The sequence below is a fragment of the Zalophus californianus genome, chromosome 6 (genome assembly GCF_009762305.2).
Source record: "Zalophus californianus isolate mZalCal1 chromosome 6, mZalCal1.pri.v2, whole genome shotgun sequence".
Classification (NCBI taxonomy): Eukaryota; Metazoa; Chordata; class Mammalia; order Carnivora; family Otariidae; genus Zalophus; species Zalophus californianus.
This window is the reverse complement of record NC_045600.1, coordinates 115992854-116014976: the sequence shown is the minus strand read 5'-3', so window position 1 is coordinate 116014976 and position 22123 is coordinate 115992854. Positions and strand designations below refer to the sequence as shown.

Genomic DNA, 22123 nt, shown 5'->3' with positions numbered 1-22123 from the left:
TAGGTGGTCAGGATGAGACAACTATTATTCACAGCTCCTGATTTCAAGATTCTGTGTTCATTAATACAGTTTTTATTAATAATAGGCTTTATGGTAAATAAATGTTAATGTGAACTTATAAAATCCATTTACTAATAAAATGTTATTTTCACCAATTTTATATTTGGTGTTGTGATGTGAATTTTTTTTAAAGATTTTATGTGAATTTGACAGTGTTCCACTGCTTTAAAAAAATCCAAAAGACACTGGATTTTTTTTTTTTTTTAAGAGAGGGAGAGAGAGGGTGGGGAATAACAGAGAGAGAGGGAGAGAGAGAATCCCAAGCAGACTCTGGGCCCAGCGCAGAGCCCAACATGGGGCTCGAACTCACAACCCTGAGATCATGACCTGAGCTGAAATCAAGAGTCGGACACGCACCCCAAGACATTAGAATTTAAATAAAAACTTTAAAAAAAAACATCTGAAAGACAATGCTGGATTTAAGAACTGCTAAGCGTTTTAACTGAGACCAAGAAATCCACAGACCTTCTGAGGACATGTTCACCACTGTAATGGCTAACTGCTTAGATACACTGAAAAGTATCTGAGATGGTTATTCAACAAATATACATATATACACACACACAAACTTTTTATCCCCAGAGAATTTTACACAGCATATTTTATCGCAATACTCACTGGTGCTACGATTTTTCCTGTCTGTCCAACTTGCATGTCATTGGGAACAAAGCCAGCGTCAACAGCGGCACGAGAAGCACCAACTAAAGAGGAAAACATATTTGTCATTTTTTTTTAAGTGCTATTCATCAGCTGGTTGGGATATTCACTAAAAACAGTATAAAAAGATACTGATAAGTACAATTACAAATTTATTTTATAAAGGCCTTGTTTTAGAAAAAAATCGCCTTATCACTGATCAACAATTCTAAAATGAAGTACTAGTGCACTTTATACACAAAACTTCAAAAAATGCCTTCTATTTATACCCAAGGATTTAAAATTTTAAATTTGGCTGAAGTCCTCTGCTTGCTTTATCAAAAAGGCCTCTAGGCATTCATAAAACGTGTATTATCATCTGTTTGGGATACCATTATATAACGCTCCCTTATGCAATAACTTCACAACTTTTGAAGGTACTATGATATCATTATCTCCTGTGATCAGATAAACACAAGTTACACATAACACAAGATAAATTTTAACCTATCTAAAAAAAAATGAGAAGTAGCCTTTTATCCTCCTTCAGCAGGAGTCAACAAAGAGCCCTGTACTTGGAGTAAGGTCACCCCTCTCAGCGGGGCTCAAGAATGAGTCTCAGGTCCTCTTCATCTTCATCTAGAGAGGACAAGAGGAAGCCACAGACAGTACTCCTACTACCTCCTAAGGCAGACAGTCTCAACACTACCCGAGTCAGTGAGGATTGGTCACATACTGCCCTTTATTTACTTCAGTCACCACAAGGCCCAGACTCAAAGGTTATCCTTCATAATTCACACACTAATCTCCATAATGCTCTCATGCTCCCTAATCTACACCCATCTTCCCATTTGTCTAGATGCTCCCTGAGGACAACGACTCCCCTGCAGTTCCCTAGAGCAGATGTTGCTCTGCCACCATCTTCATACCACTGGGCCTGGAGGTTCGGACTCTTCATTGACACCTTCAGAAAGTTCTCCCTCCTTCCTCCTTAAAAGCCTTCAGCTTTGAATCTCACGTCGTCAGATCATGTCACCCATTCATTGCTGTGTCGGCTATTAACCATGAGTCCAATCCCCTTCATTTCTCAATGATTTTTAGCTTCTGGGCCATTGCCACTTTCTCCAACACTAGTCTTAATTCTCAGAGGTCTCAACACCTGGTCTCTTGGTTCCTTAAACTCTTCTCCAATCATCTGTGTCCTCAGCCACACCCATGGTCATATGCCCAACCTTTCCATTACCAATATCCCTTTACAATCTCAATTTCCAATGTCCCTCTGTGACCTTACTTTTTCCAGCTGACTCCCTTCACACCCAGCTCCAACAATCCTCTGACCTCACTGGGATCTACATTTCTACTCGCTGACCCTCTCTCCCACTATGTTGTCTCCTCTTTACCTGGCTTAAATTCTATGATCAATGACTCTAATCACTTCACTGCATATGCCTTCAATCTCCTTGCCTTCATCATCACACTCAACTAGAAAAAAATCTCCATCTCCAGTTAACAGACTAAACAACCTCTCTACCTTTTCCATACCTGTCCCCCTGTAGTTCAGCATAACTGGAGAAAAACACCTTTAAATAAATAGGCCTTAATTCTGTTTCCTAAATTAAAATTTCATATCTTTTCTTCTCTTGTCAAATGTCCAATACTCTTTAACATCCTCACTCTCAGCTGATGACCTTGCTTCCTATTTCACTTAAGAAATTGAAGTCATCACGAGCGAATTTCCACATGTTCCAACTAACATATACCCATCAACCTACAGCTGTGTCCATATTCTTTTTTGCCAACTTAAGGACATTACTCCAGCAACTCTCCCCTCCCTCTCCTGCATGATTAATTTTTCCCTCTCAACTGGAGCATTCCCATCAGCATAGAAGCATGCTATTATTTGTCCCCTCTTTAAAATGCCCCTCTGTTGGCCCCATTCCCCCCTAAATACTGTTCATTTCTCTGCTTTCCCATATAGCAAAATCTCTCTAAAGAGTTGTCTGTATTCTTTGATTCCAATTCCAGGCCTCCGAATCTTTTTCTAAAAACTTTATTAAAACATAACACACGTACAAAACACATGCAAATCACAAATGTACTGCTCAATGGTTCATCATAAAGTGAATGTTGGGCGCCTGGGTGGCTCAGTCGGTTAAAGCGTCTGCCTTCGGCTCAGGTCATGATCCCGGGGTCCCGGGATCAAGTCCCACATCGGGCTCCCTGCTCCTTGGGAGCCTGCTTCTCCCTTTGCTTCTCCCTCTCTCTCTGTCTCTCATGAATAAATAAATAAAATCTTAACAACAAAAAAAAAAGGGATGCCTGGGTGGCTCAGTCGGTTAAGCGACTGCCTTCAGCTCAGGTCATGATCCTGGAGTCCCGGGATCGAGTCCCGCATCGGGCTCCCTGCTCAGCGGGGAGTCTGCTTCTCCCTCTGCCTGCTGCTCTCCTGCTTGTGCTCTCTCTCTGACAAATAAATAAATAAAATCTTAAAAAAAAAATAAAGTGAATGTAGTCATGTAACCACCATTTAGGATCATTCTTTCAAATCCATTCCACTCAGTTTTGCCCACTACTCCACTAAAAATGCTCTAAGTCACCTATGACCTCTAAGTGGCTAGGTCAGTTATTCCTCCCAGTCCTCATCTTCCCTGACCCACTACAATACCCGACTAAAACACTCACTTGGATCCCAAAACACCATGCTCCCTGTCCCAGTTTTCCTGCCCTACTTACCACACTCCTTCTGGACTTCTTTCTCTCCTTCTTCCCTAACTTTTAATCTTACAATGTCTAGGGCTTAGTCCTGCGACCTCTTTTTTATCTACACTCACTCCCTTGGTGAGGTCATCCAGTCTCATGGCTTCAAATACCATCGAAATGCAACTCATTCCCAAATTTATACTCCAGCCCAAACTTCTCCAATGAACTCCACATTCCTGTACCAACAAGTTTAACTGACATTTCTACTTGTATGTTTACTGTTAACTCAAAACTTAATATGCCTAAAATGGAATTCCTGATCTCTCCCTGGAAACTGTGCCACTCGGGGTCGAAAATGTTTCAGCTAATGGTAATTTCATCCTACCAACTGCCAGATAAAAACTCTCTCTCATAATATATATGTCCAATCTATCAAGAAATCCCAGTTTCTTTACCTTCAGCTATATATCCTGAACTATTTCTCCCTACATCTACTGCTAATAACGTGATCCAAACCACCAGTATCTCTTACCTGAATGGTTAAAACAGCCTCCTAACTGATCCGCCTGTTAACGCACTTCTCCCCCTACACTCAAAACTTATCCCCCTATGCTCAAAACTGTAGCTAGAGTGTCAGGTGATGTGACTTTTCTACTCAAACCTTTCAATGGTTTCCTATTTCATCAAGAGAAAAGCAATCTCCTTGCTAAGGCACATAATGCCCTATATGGTCTGGTCTATTACTCTCTGTCTTATCTCTTACTACTCTTCCTTTTTGCACTTTCCATTCCATTTCCATTTTGCACTTTCCCCGGTCTCCCAGGACCCTGGGATCATGACCTGAGCCGAAGGCAGAGGCTTAACCAACTGAGCCACCCAGGCGCCCCATATATTCACTTTCTAATCCCCAGAAGCTGACAGCAGATATGATATAAAGGATCTTAAAAGAGGGTGCTTATCCTGAATTATCTAGGTGGTCCCTTAAAACGTCATCACATGTATCCTTATAAAAAAGGGATACAGAGGGAGGTTTGATACAGATACACAAAGAAGGTGATTTGAAGACAGAGGCAGAGATTGGAGTGATGCAGTCACATGCCCAGGAATGTTGGGGCAGCCTCTAAAAAACTGGAAACGAACAGATTTGCTCCCAGAGTGTGGTCCTGCCAACACCATGATTTCAACATACTTCTGGCCTCTAGAACTATAAGAATAATTTTCTGTTGTTTTAAGCCACAGAGTTTCCAGCAGTTTGTTACAGTAGCCACAGAAACCAATACAAGTCTAGTCTCACCCAAATACAAATATAACTTCCACAAGGGGAGAGACTGCTTATTTTGCTCACTGCTATTTCCCAGTTCCTAAAATAATGCCTGGCATATGGCAGACACTCAATAAGTATTTGTTCAATTAAAGAATAAATGAATGAAATAAACACCTTCAAATAAGACCATTTGATTATAGAGTCAATATCATGCCTTTATTCAGACAAAACCATTACTGTTTCTGAGTACATGTATCAGGTAATGTAAAAGCATACGAAAAACCTAGAAAGTTATACAAAAAACTCTTAACAAAGGGGAAGAAAGAGAAGAATGGAGACTTTTTTTTTTTTTTTTAGAGAGAGAGAGATGGGGAGGGAGTGGGGGAGAGAGAGAATCTTAAGCAGGGAGGGACGGGGAGAGTGGGGGAGAGAGAGAATCAAGCACCCGACGCAGGGCTCCATCTCACGATCCCGAGATTATGACCTGAGCCAAAATCAAAAGTTGGACACTTGAGCAACACAGTTACCCAGGCAGCCCACTGTAAAAAGAATATATTCATGCAATAGTTCTATAGTTAAAAACTAAAATATTTCCAATTTTCTGATTTCAAAAACCATTCCATTCTCATCAGTACATTTTTAATACATTCTATCTTTCCTATAAATGGTTAACTACAATTTTAAAATAATGTTAATTTCTACTTTTATAAGAGATTGTTATTAAACTACCAATAGAGAGAAAAACAAGGGCATTCCTGAATCTGAAGTAGGCACATTTAAAAAAATTTTTTTTAATGGAAAAACAGAGGCGCGTGGGTGGCTCAGTCAGTTAAGTGGCTGCCTTCGACTCAGGTCATGATCTCGGAGTCCCGGGATCGAGCCCCGCATCGGGCTCCCGGCCCAGTAGAGAGTCTGCTTCTCCCTCTGCTCCTCAACCTGCTCTCAACCTCTCTCTCTCTCAAATAAATTCTTTTAAAAATAAATAAATAAATAAATGGAAAAATAACAAAGATTCCACAAATATAAGAGCAACAGATAAACAATAAAAAAGCATAAGGACCCTCTCCACACTGAATGCTATACCATTTACTTGGAGACTAAGAAAAACCATTTCAGAGAGAAAAGTTGAAAACCAGAAAAAGCAAAATAATCTGCAGCCTTGAATGACTTATATATAAATGAAGTAATAAAGAAAAACTATTTCCAACAGAAAGGGAGTATTTTTCTACTAAAGAAAATAACTTTACCTGCAGCATGTAGTTGATCTGCCAAATCATATAACAACTTAAAGTTCTCTCCACTCTTCAAACCCCGACCTCATTGAAGAAGATGGAAAAAAAAAAAATTAAGTAAACATAAACTCCATTCCATACAGCTGTGGCGATGACTTGTACCATGCTCCCCCTGGTGCCAGCGATACAGATATGCAACTGAGAGCCCAAATTGTGTTCTCATCAAGCTCATGATTTCATTTTCCTAATTGGTAAAATAGGAATAATACTTGCAATCTACCTACTTCTTACATTTGAAAAAAAAAAATCTGTGCTCCTCTAAAATAAATATTAATAAAATCAATTTTAATTTTACAACATCTTTTAAAATGAATAAATTACAATATTCCACTTACCACCAGACACCACCACTTTGGCACCAGTTAGCTCCGGTCTATCACTTTTTGTTAATTTCTGGTCAAGCCACTCTGCTATCCCCACTGGGGAGGGACTCGATGCTGCGTACGTTGATACAGATAACAAAAGAATGACCATGAGTTAAAATTCAATAATAGTAATTTTTAAAAGAAACACATAAAGAATTAATTCCATGAAATTTAAGTTAGTTACTGTGAATTTTTTGTTTCTTTTTTTTTAAGATTTTATTTATTTATTTGACAAAGAGAGACACAACGAGAGAGGGAACACAAGCAGGGGGAGTGGGAGAGGGAGAAGCAGGCCCCCCGCGGAGCAGGGAGCCCAATGTGGGGCTTGATCCCAGGACTCTGGGATCGTGACCTGAGCTGAAGGCAGACGCTTAACGACTGAGCCACCCAGGTGCCCCATGAATTTTTTGGGCTTCTAATTTCATTCTCTCTGATTTCTGGAAAGAATTGAAGGGTTTAGATTCCAGCCTTCACCTCATTAGCTATATGACCTTTGAGAAGTCATTTAATTCTCTGAGTCTATCTATAAAACTGGAATAACCCTCCATGAGGTTCAAATAAGGTACCTGTCTATCTATCTATATTAAAGAGTAACACCCTCTACACATTTACTATTAATTATATTCTTCTATTATACTGAGTCTCCCAAGTATTATAATAGGAAACAGTAAGAAAAAAGTAAAGCAATACCCCTTTGATCTACCAAAGCAACTATATCAGTACCAAAATTGATATGAAAAAGGTACATTATAAATATTTCTTCTTTTTGGAAAGCTTGGGAATACTATTTAGACTGAGCTCTCAGACACCGTTTAAGAAATTTAACCAGAGGCCATCTCTTATTCTAATATAATCAGTGAACTAAAAAACAAGAAACAAACTTCAAATGAACACTCACCGTTTTCTGAACTGGCACTACCTCCACTTGTTGCTGCAGCCTCAAAAGATGTTCCTCGGACAGAAAACACCTTCACTTTCTCATCACACTTCACTGTACATAAAGCATTTCCTGAAATACACAACTTATTTTTTTTTAAAAATCCATGAAAGGCAAGCAATCCTTTGAGATTCAGAACTTACTTCATGAAAATAAGGAAGAAATAACTATGAACCAGTTGTTTTCTACCTCTACTAAGTACAGAAAAAAGGACCGTAACACTTAAGGAATATAAACAAAAGCTTCCTTCTCCAAGAACACAGTAACTCAAGAGCTGCAACAACTTAAGAATGCAGCTACTAGGCTTACTAAGAGAAGAAAATAAATGAAAACATGACAGGCAGGGGCACCTGGGTGACTTAGTCAGTTAAGCATCTGCCTTTGGCTCAGGTCATGATCCCAGGGTCCTGGGATGGAGCCAGAGTCTGCTTCTCCCTCTGCACCTCTCTCTCCCCCGCTCATGTGCGCATGGGTGCTCTCTCTCTTTCTCTCTCTCTCTCAAATAAATAAAATCTTTTTTTTAAAAGAGAAAGAAAACATGATAGGGCATAAAGAACAAGAGGTGTCATGTGCCAAGATTTTAAAAGAATTTATGACATTTCTTATGGATTAGCAATCACCTAAGAGTGACCTAAACTTGACCAATATTTCCCCTCAAACTCTATTAAAGATGAAAGATCTAATTTGAGAACTGACCATTAAATTGAAAACACACAACTTCAATCAGAAAGAACAAAGAGTTCACTACTTTTTCTAGCCACACTAGAGACCAGTGTGCTTAGCAGAAGATCAATCAACTAAAGAGACACTGAAATGAATTTCTTAATGCAGATGGAAATGGAGTAGAAGCAGTGAAGATTAAGAAACTATTTTTTTTAATGGAAAAGTTTTGCTTCTCCAGGTGCCACTTATAAAATGTATTGAATAATAAATCTAATTTTTATTGATGACTGGAAAAATCTCATTGCTCTGTAAACTGAATAACCAAGTAGGAAAGAACTGTGCTTTGGATCTATCAAACAGAATGTCACGTCATGGTCTAGAAGCAAATCTAAGATTAAGATTTTTCTCAGAAACTTTTAAGATGGTCCATTTAAAGCAAGTGTATGACTTGTTTAAAATACTAACTTTAAATTAATTTCTGCTTTTAAAATTCACGAAAAGTTAACATGTTGATTAATTATCTTCCTTGGGTACTCACCTGCATAAATAGTTCTCACAAATATGTCAGGAGACTTGATTGCAATGATGTCAGAAATTGGGGCAACATCAAGTTTGGCTGCTATTCTGGGCAAAAGGTTCTAAAAGCAAAAATAGTAGTAAATTACACACATATAGTAACTTACAGATAGCTATCAACTATCAACACTAACATTCTCAAAATACATATTCTGCAGAAATTTTAATTCAAATATTTTATATTTCATATGCATTTTTAGACATACTATAACTTCCAGCACAACTTTTTGGATAGTCTTTGAGATTAAGTAAGAGTCTATCATTACTCTAACTACATCAAGAGTTTTATGAGTTTTACAGTAATAAACCATCTTAACTCATTATGTTGAATTACAAGATATGATATTTGCTTTAATGAACATCATTCACGAAGTGTGACCATCATGGATTACTGAATTTAGGTAAAACAGAAAAATGTTTAGAAGAGTAGTAAAATTCTCAAATACTAAAATAGATTATATATGTAAATATTTACTTAATGTATATGAAAGAAAAAAATTCAAAGCAGACATTTTCACCTTTTTAAAAACTCAGTATTGCATTAAAAAAGATCAAAACTAACCTAAATATCCATCATCAGGGGATAGGTCTATTAATTATAGCTCATCCATATAATGGAATCCTATGTAACCATAAAACAAACAAGAATGAGAAAGGTGAAGCGCAGCCTGTATAATCTGTACAGGAGTGACAAAATTAACAGAAGTGCTTTCCCTTGTACGTGCATATAACACCTCTGAAAGAGGTACACGTGTTCCCTTGTACGTGCCTATAACATCTCTGAAAGAGGTACGCGTGTTCCTTTGTACATGCGTATAACATCTCTGAAAGAGGTACGTGTGCTGGCCTTGCACTCACAAGCAGAGATCACGGGGAAAGTATCCCCAGGTCTCAGTTATGTCACCTCATAAATGACAGAAAGAGAATTCCTAGTTTTAGTCTAAAATTCTATGACTCGGGCGCCTGGGTGGCTCAGATGGTTGAGCGTCTGCCTTCGGCTCAGGTCATGATCCCAGAGTCCTGGGATCGAGTCCCGCATCGGGCTCCCTGCCCGGTGGGGAGCCTGCTTCTCCCTCTGCCTCTCTCTCTCTCTGTCTCTCATGAATAAATAAATAAAATCTTTAAAAAAAATAAATAAATAAAAGTTGTTTTAAAAAAAATAAAATAAAATAAAAATAAAATTCTATGACTCTAGGGATCTAAAACAGAGTTAGTGAAGACTGAATGTCCCTATTTTCTAGTCTCAAGGTTTCCTTAGATGATAACATCATCTAAGTGTAGTCAAAAAAGTGAAGTGTTGCTTTTATTTTTTAACTTAAAGATTTATTTATTTGAGAGGGAGCGCACATGCACATGCCCACGAGCAGGGGTGGGGATACAGAGGGAGAGGGAGAAGCAGACCCACCACTAAGCAGGGAGTCCAAGGCGGGGCTCCGTTCCAGGACACAGAGATCATGACCTCAGCCGAAGTCAGATGCTTAACCCACTGAGCCATCCAGATGCCCCGCGCTGCTTTTATCACACAAATGGAAAGCTGAATTCTACACTGCTTTCTACACAGAGCTTACTCCATGGCATCTGAACTTGGTATATGACACCATCTCTAGCAAACGCTCACTATAACACTATGCAAGTTCCTTTCCTCCATTCCATCCCCAAATCCTCTTTGTTCTCTAAGAATTCTCCCAAGATTACCCTCTAATTACTCCTTTATTCTGTATCCTCCTACATGCATATACAATTACATTATTTAATTAGGCACTAACATGTAGTTTGTTTTAAAATAACTTTAATATACATACTTATAATGACCCTCAACTAAACTTAAGCACTCCCAGGGTAGAGGTTTTGTGTCTTCCATTCCTCTTGTGTCCTACCCTGTATCTAATAAGGGGTTCTATATATACTGATGCTAACAAGTGTTGACGGCCTGAGTCAATTTTCCTTGTGTTGTATCTACAACAGGAAAGATTTTCTAATTTTCAGTTTATTTTTACCTTTATTACATAGCAGTCCTCTTTCAACCATGACAGAAGAACTACTGAAAAGTACCAGTTTATAAAACCACAATTAGAAAAAAATAAGATCTCTCAGAAAATAAAGCATTTGGGAAAACAATTAAAACGCCATTAAACATACTTCTAACTTGGTAAATAAGTTTAGAAGATAACTACTTTCAAAATAAATCAAATTTGATAGTATTTAAAGCCTGCTTCACTAAGTAACTCTTTTTTGAAATCACCTTCTTTAACTATTCAGGAAATACCACTGAATATTGTTACCTGGCTAAGCAAATTCTACTACAAACATTATGTTATGCAGACTGTGTCTCTTTTTATAGTTTTTAACTTTCTAAATTGCTTGAAACTTACTATCTTTTGTACTTCCATTATTCCACGTTTCGTTTTAGCACACCTTGAAAATACTTTACCATGGTGCTTAAAGGCATATGTTTCTCCAGGTCTGATCTTTCATTTAAATGTCCTGAGATGGTAGATGGTGAACAGATCTATCTCTACACTATCCAAACAGGCTTGACTACATTGGTTTCAGGGGAAAGACCTCTCTCTCTCTCACTCACTCTCCCGAATGAATAAATAAAATCTTTTTTAAAAAAACCAACTTTCATATGTTACAACACAGCAATCAAGGTCAGACTACTAAAATCTAGCTAATTAGATGCAACAAACATCCTTTCTTGGTTTAGTAATCTTTTCAGAGAACTGTCACCACAAACTCAAGACTCATGAAATTTGTTTATATCATCTAACACAGAATCAAAACTCTCAGAGATAGAATGGTCCACAAAGATCTTTTAGTTCAATGTTCATCTATAACAGAAGTTGGATTTTAATCCTCTGACTTAATCTTCTCCAGAGTAAGGGAAGAAACCCATCCCTTTTTTTTTAACGTCTCTCTTTGGTAGACCTTGGACATCAATTGGTCATACTGCATCATTTTATATATAAGAAAAACAGACTTCAGAAAGGTAAAATGACTAGCCCAAGGTCATATAGGTCTGTGGAACCAATTATCAATTACTAAATTCTATAAAAAAAACTAAAAATTTATGATAGTCTATAATGTGACAAGCTAATAATAAAAGGGTAATTGTTCATTAAACTCATGTGTTTACATTGTTACTGCCTAGAAACTGTTAACCTTAAAAGAAAAACTTTAATGGGGCGCCTGGGTGGCTCAGTTGGTTAAGCGACTGCCTTCGGCTCAGGTCATGATCCTGGAGTCCCGGGATCGAGTCCCGCATCGGGCTCCCTGCTCAGCGGGGAGTCTGCTTCTCCCTCTGACCCTCTTCCCTCTCGTGCTCTCTCTCATTCTCTCTCTCAAATAAATAAATAAAATCTTAAAAAAAAAAAAAAGAAAAACTTTAATGAGTTCAAACTGATAATTCTAAAGGTTAAAAACAAACTACAGCAATTTACATGGGTTATTCTGCAAGTTTTCTACATGGTTTGCAGTGATTCACGTCTAGAAGCAATACTGCACCAAAGATAAATATTCACGAACACTACTCATTTTGCAAAAAAAGAGACTGATGTCTTGGAAGCTCACTGTTATTGTCACTCAACATGAGTATTTGATATAAGAGGTTATATCTTATTCCTCAAACTTATATTTTAAAATCAATTACAACAGAATTATGAAAGTAAAAGGAAAAAAGTTAAATCGAGACAATTCAAAGAAGAAATAAAAACCAGTAACCGGCACATTCTGCATGGAGCACTGGGTGTTATGCACAAACAATGAATCATGGAACACTACATCAAAAACTAATGATGTAATATATGATGATTAACATAACAATAAAAAAATTAAAAAAAAAAACAATAACTGTATGAAAAGATATTTGATCTCATGATCAAAGAAATGCAACATTTAAAAAGATAAAGTTTTTCACCCATCGGATTGGGGGAAAAATGTTAAAATGTACAATACCAGGTGTTGGCAAGTCACCCTCTCATGCGACTGATGGAATGCAACTTGAGACATCCTCTTAAGATAGCAATTTAGCAATATATATCAAAACTTTAAAAGTACATAGTCTTTTGACCCAACTATTTTCACTTCTAGCAGCACATGTATACAAGGATGTATGTACAGGGACATTTCCTTACAGCAAGGTTTACGAATGCAAAAAATTAGAAACAACCTAACTGGCCATCCTTGGCTAAATTTGGAGTATGATGCAGCCATAAAAAAAAAACCGAGACAGACATGTTTCATTTCTCAAGACACACTCTTCTTTTTTTAATTTTATTTTATTACATTATGTTAGTCACCATACATTACATCATTAGTTTTTGGTGTAGTGTTCCATGATTCATGGTTTGCGTATAACACCCAGTGCTCCATTCAATACCTTCCCTCCTTAATAACCCATCACTGGGCTAACCCATCCCCCCACCCCGTTCCCCTCTAAAACCCTCAGTTTGTTTTTCAGAGTCCATAGTCTCTCATGGTTCGTCTCCCCCTCCGATTCCCCCCCTTCATTTTTCCCTTCCTACTATCTTTTTTTTTTTAACATATAATGTATTACTTGTTTCAGAGGTACAGGTCTGTGATTCATCAGTCTTACACAATTCACAGCGCTCACCATAGCACATACTCTCCCAATGTCCATCACCCAGCTACCCCATCCCTCCCACCCCCCACCACTCCAGCAACCCTCAGTTTGTTTCCTGAGATTAAGAAGTCCTCCTATCAGTGAGATCACATGATACTTGTCAAGACACACTCTTCAGTAAAAACCACGAGTCACAAAACAATTCATGATATATTATTACATTTTGGGAGTAAAAAAAAAATTTATACAGGTATTATAATTTCAAAATCCACAGCAAGGGGACTAAAAGAATGTACAACTTTAACACTGTACTTCTGAAACGGGAAGAAGGAGTTGGGAAGAAAGGGGGACTTTGATACCTTGCTCTGCATACTACTATACTATATGCATCCTTTATAATAAAAATGTATTTGTGTACAACCTAATTTATAATCTTTAAAACTAAAAACTGTAGCTTATTAAGAATGGGATAAAAGAAAAGGGAATTAGAAAACCCAGGGCCACAAAGAGAGCAAGAACAACCCAGTGACAAATTCTCTTAGGCTCCCCCTTAGTTTGCCTCCCTCTTTTTTAAAACTTCGTGCAGATAACTAACCATCTGATAGCACATTCTTTCTTCAGACATATCACAATGCACATGATCAGATGACAGCTTTCTTTACCCTAAGGATGTTTCCAACTACCACAGAGCCCTTCCAAATCCCCCAAGGAGACAGAATTTGGCCTTTGTAAATATCCATCAGCCACCCAAATAAACCACTGCTTAAGATGGGTTACTACTACAAATTACATTTACAGGCACAGACAATTCAACATTGTTTTTAAAGAAAAATAATCTTTAAAAATAGCCTGGAGTTTTCTCCATGACAAACTTTGAAAATCTGGAAGTGGCATTCTAATAATTATGACAAAATCTTGAAAGAAAAGAGTTGTCTCTCTGAAAAAATTTGAAAATGTGGAGGTGGCATTTTTACAGAAATTGTAACAAAGTCTTGAAAGAATAAATTTTAGCAGAACTACCATATTAATTCAGAAAGCCAGGATTAGCTACCTAAACAGAGTCTGTTGTACACTTTCAGCACAATGAACTCTAACCCTTCCAAGTAATGACATCAGATTCCACATTTTCAATCTTCTCACCTTTCCAAAGGCAGATGCTCCAGCACAGATGTGTGTGTAATTGAACTGCTTCTGAGTTGCCAAAATCAATGGCGTCAGCTCCTCTGAGAATTAAACACATTTGATAAACACATTTCATAATATTTTCATATTCTTATATTCAAACATACTTCAGACATTACATTTTTTCCACTGGAAAAGCTCACCTGGAAGGAAGCCTTTGTATGTATCATGCTGAGCCACCAGAACTTTTGCTACACCTGCTACTTTGCAGAGATCTTGTACCACCTATAATTAAAAGTTTTTAATTATCCATCTAACAGAAAGATACAAATAGAGTCACCACTACAAATATCAACAGAACATAAAATCTGATGGTCAAAAGAAATAATTTTTTTAAGCTACAGAAATTGTTCTGAACAGAAAAAAGGGTGACATAAGTGAAAAAAAATTCTTTAACAAAAAAAAAAATCTTAGGCCAATTGATCTTACTACCAATTATCTTTAACAAAAATTCCTGCCTTGAAAAAGAAAAGTATTAATTGATAAGCCAAAACTGGCACAGCTCTCTATGCAAATTTAGTTATAAATTGTGCTTTTTACCTTTCAATTAATGCAAGTATAAATTCATCACGGCAGAAATGGTGAAAATGAGGCAATGGTTAGGTTCTCTCTCACACACACAATAATAACACAGCCAATGGGCTTCCTAGAGGTAAAGAATAGGACCTAACCATACTGGTTTACAGGCCACTGCACTTTACTTGGCAATAATAATTTCTGCTGATATTAAAATTAGTGAATTTAGGCAACAGAAAAATCTTATATAACAGTCCATTGTCAACTTCTGAGTTCCTGCCCACCTACATATATTTATCTATGATAAAGCAAAAAAATTTTTTATTTTAATTCCTCATTTTTCCTGTGTGGAATGAGAATGAAGTTCTGGGAAAGCTTTTTGACTACTCAGATATCCTATGTATAAAAGGCAAGTAGAATTCCCCTTTTTAATTCTCTAATTACAGCAAGACTGGCTTTCGCTTTAGCAGAGACCTAACAATCATATCATGGTCTGTCTTCTTGTTTACCTCCGTGCTGATTCACTGATGAGTAGGCATAAAAAGCTGTGCCTCCTGCCCCCCACTCAATGGAAGGTAAGGTTGCAACAAGAGTCACTGTTTCCCAGGTAGCAAAAAATACCTCTGCTGAACCAAGTATGCACTGGCAGACAATCTTGTACTATCAAAACTATCTTTTTTACCAGCGAAAACTTCTGGCAATACACAGAAAAATCACTTGCTGCTTACGATAAATGACTACAAAAAACAGTAGGAAACTGAAATCTGCCTAAGCTATTAATGGAATTTCTCTATACAGGTACTGTTTTTCTTTCAGATAGAAGGCGACAAAACAGTAAGATTGTAACTAAACAGAAAATGATTTCTGCTTTGATTTTTCTCAAAACAGTGTGAATAAAATAGCATTTCAAATAATTTTAAAATAATATTTGAGTAATTATTTAAAATCACAGCCAAATAATCAAACCCAGAACTTGTATATCTAAAAGCAGGGCAACCAAAAAAAATAGCTTAGCCGTGTCATCACACCTTCTGGTTACTATCAAATAAATAAGATCCCTAGTTGTTAGCAGGATTTAGGTAAAGAAATCCATACAACTTAACCCCAAACCTGCTAGAATACATTCTTTCAAGATACTAATTTCATGTGAGAAATTAGACGGAAGTGACTCTAGCATTCTGAACCTGCATTATAACACATGCTCAGCATCAATGCTCTTTAATAAAAAATAAGTAAAATCCTCTAAAAAGAAACATGCTTTCTCCAGATTTCTTCCTCTGAGGTCCAAGTCCCCAGCTGCACACTTGGCAACTCCTGTATGGTATGGGAGGGAATTGGTGGCTCAACCTAACTGAAGCATGATTTCAACTACACTGTAGCCCAGTGGTACAGATCCTGCAAACCATATTCTAGAACCTTCCTAGAGGGTTAGTTTACAAACCCGTTATCTCATTTCAACAACAACAACAAAAACGAAGAACACCTTTTACTAACAGTTATAGTTTGAAAAGCATAGTACTTACATTTGAATTCTTACACCAATTAAAAATTAATATCCATGATACTTTGTCCAGATTTACCACTTTCAGGAATTAAAAGCAATTAGCTGGTATATTCATCAATACAAAAAAGGGATCGGCTATTAACCTCTAAGGAGACTCAAATATTATCATTCTACTTGGTACCTGATGGCACATGATGGTGCCAGTGGAACTAAATCAAGTATTTTACCTCATTTCAAAAGACAAAATGCTTAGTGAGCAAACCTTTTAGTTCCTTTTTCACATGTAGTAATGACTATGACATTGGCCATTTAATGAGGATTAGAGCCCAGTTTGGGTTACAGTCCTCAGCATAATTCTCTGTTGTCATCTTTCCCTGTCTCTTGATGGAGATTATATTTGCTATGGTTGACCTTAAAAATTTCTCACCTTGTCACATTTGGTTCCAGCTACTAAGCAAGACACTTCACCTCCAAGATGTTTGGCTGCAGTGATGGTATTTAATGTAATGGGTGCTAGGGTATCATTTGCATGCTCGGCTATTACCAGGGTACTCTGAAATCGTAGCACTGAGGCCTAAAAGGAAAAAAGAAGGTGGGAAAGAATATTGTAATACAAATAGGTTTTTAAAATTCTTAATTATTAAGCATGTATGCTTTAAAAAAACCGTACACAACACTCAGTTCTATAAACGTATTCATAAAGTACTTACTCAATGGCAAAAATTAAGCTATTTGTGTCTATCATTCTATTACTAATATTCTTACTTAATAAAAACAAAGTGCAAGTTTGTATTGCTAGAAAAATTTAATTATTTTAAAACAACTTTCCCACTAATCTATGTTTCTGAATATTGTGTGTTCAATGAGAAATTGCTAACTACATCTAAATTTAAAATTCTTAAGTAGAGGGGCGCCTAGGTGGCTCAGTCAGTTAAGCGTCCAACTCTTGATTTCAGCTCTGGTCATGATCTCAGCACCGTGAGATGGAGCTTGGGATTCTCTCTCTCCCTCTCCCTCTACCCCTCACCCCCACCCCCGCTCAGGCATGCATGCTCTCTCTCAAAAAATAAAAATAAAAATTAATAAAATAAATGTAAAATTCTTAAGTAGAACATATTAACTATATCAAACTAGGAATCAAACTATTACCAATTACATCCACTTGCAGCACAACTGCTAAAGATACAGTATATCCAGAAATAATGGGTTTGAAATCAATTACTATAGTCAATTTCTATTGCTTTCAGGCAAAATGCATTCAATACCCAAATAACTGATAATGTAAATCTGTCTTTAAAATACAATACCACACAATAATTTTGCTGGGGTTCCAACTGTTGAAACATACTTCTGAATTCAAAAAAGAAGCTTGCAGACCATATCTTGGAACCAACCAGCAACCACCTATATCTACTGTGGACTATCAAGAGATAGTCATGGTCATCTGGAATAATTTCAAACACCAGGAACACAAAGATGAACAAGAATGGTCACTGTACTCAAAGATTTTAAGGGAAATATGACTTGTTTACATACAATTATGAGAACAGTTTTTCAATGAAGAGATCCAAAAGGCTGGAGGTTGCAGATCATGAAATATAGAATCAAGAGGAACAAAGGAAGAAGTTTAGGTGTTCCCGTCATGTGAAAACCTGAGGAAGGGCACCACAGATGTGACAAAATAAAAAAACTCTGGAACTATCCTTGTGAAAAATCACTATGAGAAATGAGAAAAGGAGGCACTGAGGATCAAGTGGCATGGTTATATGGCTTAATTCAGCAATAATCTTTAATCTGGAGCTGGAGTGAGGAAAGCATGGTACAAAATTTACACCAGAGCTGGGAATTTACAAAGGAGGGAATGAATGAAAGGCAGACAGGCATGGGACTATAATGCTCATTACACAATTAAATTTACAAAATACATACTTTTTTCATTTACTATACTGTAAATACCAATTGCTGTATTTTAATATTCTTTACCTTTTTATTGCTGTTAAGTATATGAGCATACCAGTTTAACCAGTCCTGTAATCATCTGGGTAATTAGTAACTTATTATTTTTTATAAAGATTTTATTTATTTATTTGAGAGAGTGAGAAAGCACAAGTAGGGGGAGCAGCAGAGAGAGAGAGAGTGAGGAAGCAGACCCCCTGCTGAGCAGGGAGCCCCACCATGGGGCTGGATCCCAGGACCCTGGGATCATGACCTGAGCTGAAGGGAGACACTTAACTGACTGAGCCACCCAGAGGCCCCAGTAATTTTATTATCACAAAAAATGCAGAGGCCTCTGGCTGGCTCAGTCAGTGGAGCATGCAACTCTTGATCTCAGGGCTGTAGTTTGAGTCCCACACTGGGTGTAGAGATTACTTTAAAAAAATAATAAAATGCATAAAAACCAAACAATGCAGAGAAGACCATCCTTACAGCTAAATCTTTACACTCATCCTCAACAAATGAGAGTTTGTTTTAGTCTAGAAAGACCCTTCTGATTGGAACCTGGCCAGACCTTAGCTGCTCTCCTTCCATAGAAGACTAAGCCAGATTCTCTGCAACCTTCAACAAGCTATAGGGACCCCCTCCCCCTAAGCTTTCTATCTGTACCAGTTCATCCTCAACCTTCTCCTCAGTCTTCTCAATCACCTCTATCCTTGGTGAACCAATCCTGAGCTGGGGACCGGAGACTACGGGGATATGCCAGAGGAAGGAATCACTGCATTACGTATCATGGATGGCATTGCTTGTCTTTTTCTTCCCTTTGTTTACTCAAAGGAAGCAAGGAAGCAGGGGGGGTGGGGAGAATGAGATTTTTGTTATTGCCAGATCAAGTACCTGCTTGTATAACTTTTTCTTTTTTACAATAAAAAAATTGCCTTCTTACAGGAGGTGGTTAAAGGTAAGAAATCTTTATGCATATCTTATGATTATTTTCTTATAACAAATTCCTAAAACTGTTAGATCAAGAGATAGGCACACTTTTAAAGCTTTTAATACTGACACAAACTGTTCTCCAGAAAGTTGTAGCAATTCACAACAGTTCACAATTCTTGGGATGGAATGAAAGTTCTTAGAAGGCAAATACCATGTCTATTCAAAGAATCTAGTACAATTTTTTTAAATATATATCTGTAGAAATATATAGTACTTTCTCTTTTTTAATCAGAAGATCACAGTATCTTGCAAAGAACTCTAATTAGGACTTAATGGCATAATTTATGATTTAAAACACATTTCACAAGAATTGCCAGTAACAAACTCCTTATTACCAATATATAACAGATACCATATTTTTTATGTTTCACACATTATTTATTATAAAAATTATGAGATTTCCATCACCATTTCAAGAATAAATCCAACATTTGGTGGCAGAAGGCCCATATTTGCCGTAAATTATAGTTCTATCATAAGATAAATTAGGCAGTTCTCCCAAGGAATCATCAAGGTTTTTGGAACTTCTAGGGGTACACTGTATATTCTTTTTATTTTTTTTTAATTTTTTAAAGATTTTATTTATTTATTTGACAGAGAGAGAGAGACAGAGACAGAGACAGAGAGACAGGGAACACCAGCAGGGGGAGTGGGAGAGGGAGAAGCAGGCTTCCTGCTGAGCAGGGAGCCCGATGCGGGGCTCCATCCCAGGACCCTGCGATCATGATCTGACCAAAGGCAGATGCTTAACGACTGAGCCACCCAGGCGCCCTGTATATTCTTTTTAAAAAGACTATTCAAAATTATAACAGAAAACAACAACAAAAGAACATACGTAAGAACCCACTCAGTTCATCTACCTGATCAATCTTTACTAATTACTATTACATCATACAGGCACTCCATATTACTTTATCACTTGACTCCTTACAGTTTTTTTAAATTTTATTTTACTATGTTATGTTAATCACCATACATTACATCATTAGTTTTTTGAGGTAGTGTTCCATGATTCATTGTTTGCGTATAACACCCAGTGCTCCATTCAATACGTGCCCTCTTCAATACCCAACACCAGGCTAACCCATCCCCCTACCCCCCTCCCCTCTAGAACCCTTAGTTCATTTCTCAGAGTCCATAGTCTCTCATGGTTCGTCTCCTTATACTTTTTATTTTTTTTTATTTTTTTTTTTAAAGATTTTTTATTTATTTATTTGACAGAGAAAGACAGCGAGAGAGGGAACACAGCAGGGGGAGTGGGAGAGGGAGAAGCAGGCTTCCCGCCGAGCAGGGAGCCCGATGTGGGGCTCGATCCCAGGACCCTGGGATCATGACCTGAGCCGAAGGCAGACGCTTAACGACTGAGCCACCCAGGCGCCCCTCCTTATACTTTTTAATACTAAGCTTCCTTCTGTGTTCTACCTTCTATTCCTCAGATACCACCTAAAGAGAAGCTACAGTACCTAAACATGGTTATGTGGCTTAATTCAGCAGTAACAGTTGTGAGTAGCAGGAGAAATTGGTCTGTAGCCTTTAAAATGTTATGCCTCAATCTAGAGTCCAGTTTCTTTATCTGCAAATTGAGAGAGATGAGCTAGCTCAGAGGATTTCAAACTACATTCCATGTAAGACTAAAGGTGTCAGGGAGGCACACCTCAGGAACCACCACACAGGATAAAGTAAAAACCAGGCAAGCAGGGTTGCCAGAATGGCTATCCAGCTCTGCTTTAACCAAATTAAATAAACCAAAAGATATAGATACTGAGAAAGAGTTGACCCTGGAACAACATGGGGGTTAGGGCACTGATCCTTGATGCAGTCAAAAATCTACATGTAACTTTTGACTCCTCCAAAACTAATACCCTACTGTTGACCAGAAGCCTTCCCAATAACAGTAGACAATTAACACATATTTTGTATATGTATTATATACCATATTCTTACAATAAAGTAAGCTAAAATCTTTAGAAGAGAAAATACATTTACTGTACTGCACTCTTTATCAGAAAAAAAATTCACATACAAGTGGACCAATGCAGTTCAAATCCATGTTGTTCAAAGGCCAACTGTATATCTTATTTAAAATTCATAACTCTATGATGTAGGTATTATTATTACCTTGACTTACAGACGAGGAAACTGGAGCTTAATGGCTACATAGCTAGGAAGCGGAGCCTGTTTAAAAGTGTAAGCAGTCAGGGGTGCTTGGGTGGCTCAGTCAGTTAAGCAGCTGGCTCTTGATTTTGGCTCAGGTCATGATCCAGCCCCACACTTAGCCACTTAGCAGGTAGTCTGCTTGAGGATTTCTTTCCCTCTCCCTCTGCCCCTCCCCCTGCTCATGCTCGCTTGCTCTATCTCAAATAAATAAGTAAACCTTTTTTTTTTAAAGTGTAAGCAGTCAGACTCCAGAATTTGTGTTTTTAATTACTAGCTCACATCAAAGTACCATTATTTTTAAGTTCTTTTATATAGGTATCCCCAGCTTTTCAAAAATTCATTTTATGCCACTTTACTTTTATGAAAGACCTACATGTTTTCTTTCTTTCTCTCTTTTTAAAAGATTTTATTTATTTATTTTGACAGAGAGAGACATAGCAAGAGAGGGAACATGAGCAGGGGGAGTGGGCAAGGGAGAAGCAGGCTTGCCGCCGAGCAGGGAGCCCGATGTGGGGCTCAATCCCAGGACCCTGGGATTATGATCTGAGCCAAAGGCAAATGCTGAACGACTGAGCCACCCAGGCGCCCCCCTACCTTGTTTTCACTAACCAAAAGAAATCTGAAGAGGATTTTCATTTTTATGAAAAAAGGTGAAAAGCAAAACTAGTTTTGCAGCAAGCTGTACCCAAAAGCATCATGCACCCCAAAGCAGCAAGAGGGGCACCATCAAGCTCCTTCCCTGGAACTACACTCAGCAT

At 37.6% G+C, this 22123-nt stretch overlaps 1 protein-coding gene across 3 annotated transcripts in view; it reads right to left on the bottom strand.

The window, feature by feature from the left end:
- The window catches only part of ETFA (electron transfer flavoprotein subunit alpha), an 88936-nt gene that overhangs the window by 42660 nt on the left and 24153 nt on the right, over positions 1-22123 (bottom strand). For all 3 annotated transcript variants that reach the window (XM_027571820.1, XM_027571819.1, XM_027571821.1), the window contains exons 2-9: positions 16705-16851; positions 14401-14482; positions 14216-14298; positions 8456-8555; positions 7216-7326; positions 6288-6389; positions 5908-5976; positions 679-761 (exon numbers count right to left, since the gene is read on the bottom strand). In XM_027571820.1, coding sequence (XP_027427621.1) covers positions 679-761; positions 5908-5976; positions 6288-6389; positions 7216-7326; positions 8456-8555; positions 14216-14298; positions 14401-14482; positions 16705-16851 — 777 coding nt within the window. The remainder of the gene's footprint in view (positions 1-678; positions 762-5907; positions 5977-6287; positions 6390-7215; positions 7327-8455; positions 8556-14215; positions 14299-14400; positions 14483-16704; positions 16852-22123) is intronic.